The sequence below is a fragment of the Populus euphratica genome, unplaced genomic scaffold (assembly GCF_000495115.2).
Source record: "Populus euphratica unplaced genomic scaffold, PopEup_1.0 scaffold187.1, whole genome shotgun sequence".
Classification (NCBI taxonomy): domain Eukaryota; kingdom Viridiplantae; phylum Streptophyta; class Magnoliopsida; order Malpighiales; family Salicaceae; genus Populus; species Populus euphratica.
In genome coordinates this window covers 374,540-380,434 of record NW_011500070.1, presented here as the reverse complement: position 1 = coordinate 380,434, position 5,895 = coordinate 374,540, and the positions used below count along the sequence as shown (strand labels likewise).

Below are 5,895 nucleotides of genomic sequence, written 5' to 3'. Positions count from 1 at the left end.
CTTTTCTATATAATTGTGTGTATATTTCAGGGTTTTTTAGACTACATATACATCATTTTTTTTTCTTTTTCTTTTTCAAAATTATTTCATCTCACGGGAAAAAGAAAATTCCAGAAAAAATATTAGTTCTAGCCTACATGTCATAATTTCACTGATCAACCTTTAATTTCCAACAACGTCAGTAGATGAAAAATTATTATGCAAATACATTATTAAATATTATATAGATAGAGGTACCATCCATCATGGGACCTAGTCCCGTGGCTAATTACTGGTCCGTACATGCATTCTTGTAGCCAATAGCATTCAAATCATGCATCCACAGATTTTGGGGTGAGATACGGAGTGCTTGATTCTGCAGGCTGTTGTATACTGCCATGCTGCGAATGTGCAACCTAGTAATAATCTGTTCATTAGCTGGACAAAGCTGGATACCGTTCATGATGCTTGGCACAGCTAGAGATTGCTGAACACTGATCGAGGCAGATTACGACCACCATTCATGGCTTGTCGATCCATGGCGAAAAGGGTCAAGAGTTATATCCGATATGGTACCAAAAGTGAAGGACAGAATTGATGGAAAAAGAAACACAGACATCACAGAAAGCTGAATGATTACTCTGCCGACATCAATGGAGGTCATTAGAGAGTTTAAGCAAGCACTTTCTAAGAAAACCATTGACCACAAAGTGGGGTGGAGGGGGGAATCGCAAAGTTCCTCTAAAGAAGAAACCACTTGAACCTCACAATGCGGTTCCATTTACAATAGTTTCAAGATTGCAAGGTTCCTGAGATTGTGCAGCTCCCATAAGAGGTTTCTTCTCCAAGCTGATTGCTTGGCAATTCGCCTGATAATCGGAAGAAGTCTTGTACATGATTTTGTTAGAAGTCGAAATCTTAAGCATCAACCCTACCTCAAACCAGAGGCAGATGAGGGGTTATTATCAAAAACCCCAGGGGCAAACACTGGAAGCTGGTTTGATACTGAATCTCTTTTGAATCTAGATTCACGAGGTAAATTCAAAGCAAGCCGCTGTTGGCCGTCTCTCAAACCTAAGCTACCCTCGTTTCTCGAACCATCCCTAACCGGGACACTCAAAAGTGGACCACCAAAGAAAATGGAGTCCCCCGTGTACATGAGCTTCTCAGCTGGATGTGCAGGAGCTTTAGCTGTGGATGATGAAAACTGTTGTGGTGGCACTAATTTTCTACCATCATTGCTTGTTTCTGGATTGGATTTTGGCAATACTGTTTGCATAGCTGTTCTATTGCGTGCTTCAGAAGCTGATACAGGAACTGATACATACCTTCCAGCCTCTTGGTCCCAAACAACAGATGTCCTTTTGACATCTCTAAGAAGAGAAGTAGCTGGAGCTGAAAGAAGCAATGGATCAGTATTACTTCCCTTCTGCATGATTTTTTCATCAAATCCTGACATAGGATGGGATAATGGGTTGTTGGCAGTAGGTAAAGGAGCCTTAGAGGTGGTTACAGTATGATCAGTAATAAGGCCAGGGGCTGAGGTTGCTGCCTTGAAACGACCTAGACTGTAAGTTTGTGGTAGAGGACTAAGGGTGACTGATTCGTGAACATGGCTTGGGCTGCTGAAGCTACTAATACTTTGAGTCCCAATTTCGTACTCATCCAGGCTTCCTTGACTAGGAGCAAAAGAGTTTCCTAGTGGATTTAATCTCGGCTCATTCTTGATCTCTTTGTTTGCCCCCATATCAGTGCTCACACTACTTCTGACACTTATATTACCACTGGAGCTATATTCAGTATCTGGTAAACGGTGATTATCAACTGGCTTTAGAACAGAGGAAGATGCCCTGGCCTTTGCTGCTGCTCTCATAGCCTCAGCGGAATCTAACTTTGCAAGTTTCCAAGCACTAATTCTAACCGGCCGTTTGGGTACCTTGTTACCTCTTTCTTGAGCTCCAGCAGCATCTGGATCGACAGTTGATGGAACCATTCTGGGGTCCAGGTGAGGTACAACTTCTTCCTGATGTAGCCAAAACACAAGTTCTATAAAGGCCCATAGAAGTTAAGAGCATGTCCAAAAGAATTACATACATTTTTCAAGATATTCAAAACACGTTGTGACAAAATAACTAAAACATAGGATATACAGAAAGGGCAAGGAGCTCCTATTAATTTTCACATGACAGTTCATTGACTGGGGAATCATATTATTAAGAGTGAATTGGGAAAAAAATGTCAAGCGGTGAAACTACAATCCTTAACATACAACAGCAAATTCTATTCCTAGTGCAGTGGAATAGTAAGAATTTGAAATCAACCAGGTTAAAAGAAGGACAATAATGGATGAAAGCCTTGAGACACCTGGTAAATGGTTTAAACCTTCATCAATTCATAAATGACCCATGTAGAAAATTCTTTAGCCAATACCAAATGGCTAGAAACTAACTTGAAGGCCTCTGCAGGATTCTTTGCTAGGATCAGAACATTAGTTATCAATGATACACATGAAATGAGGGCATTACTAGACTTCAATACCTGATAATCCACAAATACCCTAGGAGGGGTACACCATGCTCCCTTGTACTGTAGACCAAGAGAACTTCCACCACTGAAGCCAGTTGTGGCAGATCCTGATGGAGAGTACAGTATGTTTGGCAATTCCTCGTCCACAGATGCTCCAGCAGGTGCCTCGCTCATTGCTCTCAAGGCCACAACATACTCATAGGTGGTAATACCCTAATTTAACAAAACAGAGAAATGAAAACGATTAGACTGCTGAAATTGCCACATAAGGTTCTAAATTTCAATCTTTACTTCTTCTCATCCATTTTAAAAGCAATCAACAAGTGCACAAAAAACTGAAAATAGCAACCAGTCTCTTGGTCACTAACCTTTCTAATCAATATCATGTGGAAAAAGAAAAGTTCACCCAGAGGTACACATGCTAGGATTGAAACTACAGTACACACAGCCTGCACGAGTTGAAATCCAGCATCAGCAATAGAAACTTGATGATTTTGAGATGAACTATAAGGAACAAGCTTCAGTCAACGGTTATTGTGTACATACCACAACTGTTGCAAAAGGAGCTATAGAGAAACCATTCCCAAGTGTATCGACGATTTCAACCTTCATGCTTTGCTTGTTAACAAAACAACGTACAAAGACAGCAATACCAACTCCAGCTTCAAGTACCAGCTTCACCACATGAGCGCAAAAATATTACCATTTGGAAAAGTTTTTATAGAATAAAAATTGCCAAGAATACCACATATATCTGTTGAAACAACTAGCCACAACAGTATGAGAAATAAAAATCACATATAAGTTAGAGAGTATAGCACATACCCAAACAAGACTAATAGCCATTAGAGAAACAAAAGTCACATAGTTTTTGTACCCCACACAATTGTTGAGCCACTGCAGTCACACCATAGATTTGGTTATTTTTTAGGAAATCATCTTTTGTTGAATTTCAAACCAGTTTAAGATAATTCAAGACGTGTGCCTGCAAAGACCGCTTGAAACAAGATGAAAGTATACCCGGCAATGGTGATCAAAACCATCTACACATTTATCACAACTTCGACAGTGTTTGCTAAACTTGCGTACCTGCAATTTAAAGATGCCATGGTTAATATCTGGAAAAGCCAGTATTGTTCTCTAATGCTATAATTGCAGCATGCAGCCAACACTGGAGATTGTTTGGGGTGCATGCAATTGGCAGAATTGTTGGAGGACGGGACTGTGTGGTATATATTGAGTGCATGTAATCACATAGAATGATGTATAGCTAACTGAATCCACAGTGATAACCATACGCACAACCAAAAAGGGAAAATTAAGACCACAAACAAAATAAGAGACACCACACTTTTTACAGCACAATACCTCAGCATTGCACAATGTACAGAACAACGCATCTTCACCATTGCTCTGTTGCTCAGCTATCCCTTCCTGTTTGCGGCAATCTTCATGAACAAACAGTGCACAGAAAATTAAACCAACATTATGAGAAGATTTTCTGGATGGAGGTTGCCCTGCAGTCTCCGCTCTCTCAATTTCTCCCACTGACCCTCTCTTACTAGAGTTTGCTGGACCTATAGAACTTCTGGAAGGTGAAGAAAAAGATGAATGCATTGCACTTCCAGTTTCATGAAATTTCCTAGGCAGATCCTTCACTGACATCCCATGTTTCACATTGAGTTTATTTGCTACATCATCGGAATTGAATTTAGACATAATGCCGGGATCTGCAGGGTTAATTGCAGTACTCCGAACATATAGAATAAAGACAAGAAGCACCTGCATATCCACAACAAGGATCAAGAAAACAACACCAGCCATAAAGGTTATTCTTAATCTTAGACATGTTTTTTTCTTTAGAGAACAGTAGTTAGTACAATAAGAAGACTAAAGTGATCCATGACATACGATGCAGAGGACATATAGTGTCACGCAACCAAAACAAATCCATTAAAACGGACTATCACCGGCAGCACTTAGAACAATGCTAGCAGGACAATTTATTCCCGAAACATTGGAGCTTTCATTCGCTAAAACGTTACCAAAATTTTCAGTCCATGTCACAAATATCTCCAGAACATATGAGGGAAACAAACTTAGCGATACACAGAAATGAAAAAAAATTCACATACCACTGGAGTGTAGGTCCCGATAAGCACATACTCCCAGATTTTGCCTCCAAGGAAAGGAGCAAGGAAAGCATAAAATGCAATCACCAATAAGCAGAAGACAGTGATTGCAACAACCTATCAAAGACCAAAAAAAAAAGATTTACCACATAAAGTATCACTACATGGGACCTATGAAAACACTCATAAATTCAGTAACTACAAAATGCCAAACAACATAAGCCAATTTCTTATGCCCACATTAAAAAAAATGCACAAAGATCACTTCTTTAGCATTTTTTAGAGAACCCCAGAAGAAAAGATCAGTTTTTTGAGCAAAGCTAAGCACTGCTGAATGAGTAAAAACAAAGCTTGATAATTGAGAAACAGCCTCAAAGTCTAAAAAATAGAAGGTTTTTCTGGTCATACCTGAAAGGTGTGAGCTGGTAATTGCCATCCATGTTTCCTCACCATAACTCAAACCCCAGAAAAGGCCAAAACCCTAAACACAGCCTGAAAACTCTTGCTGGAAAGAGAAAAGAAACCCCAAAAGAAAGGAACTTTCCTCTCAACTGCAGTAACCCAGATACCAAGATAAATGCAAGACCCTTTTCAAATCAAGAAACAGTAAGGTTCAATCGGGTTTAGGCCTCCGTCTCACTTGCCTTGCCGCTATCATTAACTAAAATGAAGGGACAAAAAAGAAAAGAGCTAAAGTGGGCAGCAAAAGTGAAAAGAAAGGAACAAAGTGAGAGGCCCAGGGATTCAGAAAGAAGGCAGGGATGGAGCACTTGGAAAAGTTAAACAGAGAAAGAGAAGAGGAATGTGACACAAAGTCAAGGCGAGGAACTGTTAGAAGGACAACACAAGCTGACGAAAGGAAACAAAACTAAAGCGTTGACAGACAGCAAAAAAAAGAAAATCAATCAGTCTTGGTAAATGAATGACTATTTTCATGTCTTGTATGGTTGTTATCTACCAAATTATCATTTTTTTAATAATGAAGTATGTACCTAAAATCATCTTAAAAAAAAAAAAAACAGAAACACCTAACAGATCATTTGAATGTTCATGATTAGATTTTTATTTTTATTTTTTGAAAAAAAGTATAGTGTCGAGGAGCAAGTATGATCCATTTAAAAAAGAGATAGGTGAATGACGGGAAAAAAATAATTTTTATTTTATTTTCACTTTCATTTTTCTCTCACTTCCTTAGCTGCTCCATCAAGAGAAATAATATTTAATGTTTTACACCTTGTAATTTATTAATTTATCAAAT

The 5,895-nt window shown here is 38.9% G+C and overlaps 1 protein-coding gene across 1 annotated transcript; it reads right to left on the bottom strand.

Annotated features, from left to right (window-relative positions):
- Positions 1 to 293: 293 nt before the first annotated feature.
- Positions 294 to 5,543, bottom strand: LOC105108439 (probable protein S-acyltransferase 19). Its single transcript, XM_011002758.1, has 9 exons — positions 5,046 to 5,543; positions 4,641 to 4,754; positions 3,874 to 4,287; positions 3,526 to 3,594; positions 3,331 to 3,402; positions 3,052 to 3,180; positions 2,874 to 2,954; positions 2,518 to 2,718; positions 294 to 2,002 (listed from the first exon to the last, which is right to left on the bottom strand). Exons 1-9 carry the CDS (start codon positions 5,088 to 5,090, stop codon positions 911 to 913), a joined length of 2,217 nt encoding a protein of 738 aa, XP_011001060.1. The 5' UTR covers positions 5,091 to 5,543; the 3' UTR covers positions 294 to 910.
- Positions 5,544 to 5,895: the final 352 nt, after the last annotated feature.

Coding starts and splice junctions, on each gene's coding strand:
- LOC105108439 (XM_011002758.1), bottom strand. CDS start 5,090: ATGGTGAGGAAACATGGATGGCAATTACCAGCTCACACCTTTCAG. Junction 3,181..3,330: donor TGGCTATTAGTCTTGTTTGG/GTATGTGCTATA, acceptor CATGTGGTGAAG/CTGGTACTTGAAGCTGGAGT. Junction 2,003..2,517: donor GGGTATTTGTGGATTATCAG/GTATTGAAGTCT, acceptor TGGCTACATCAG/GAAGAAGTTGTACCTCACCT.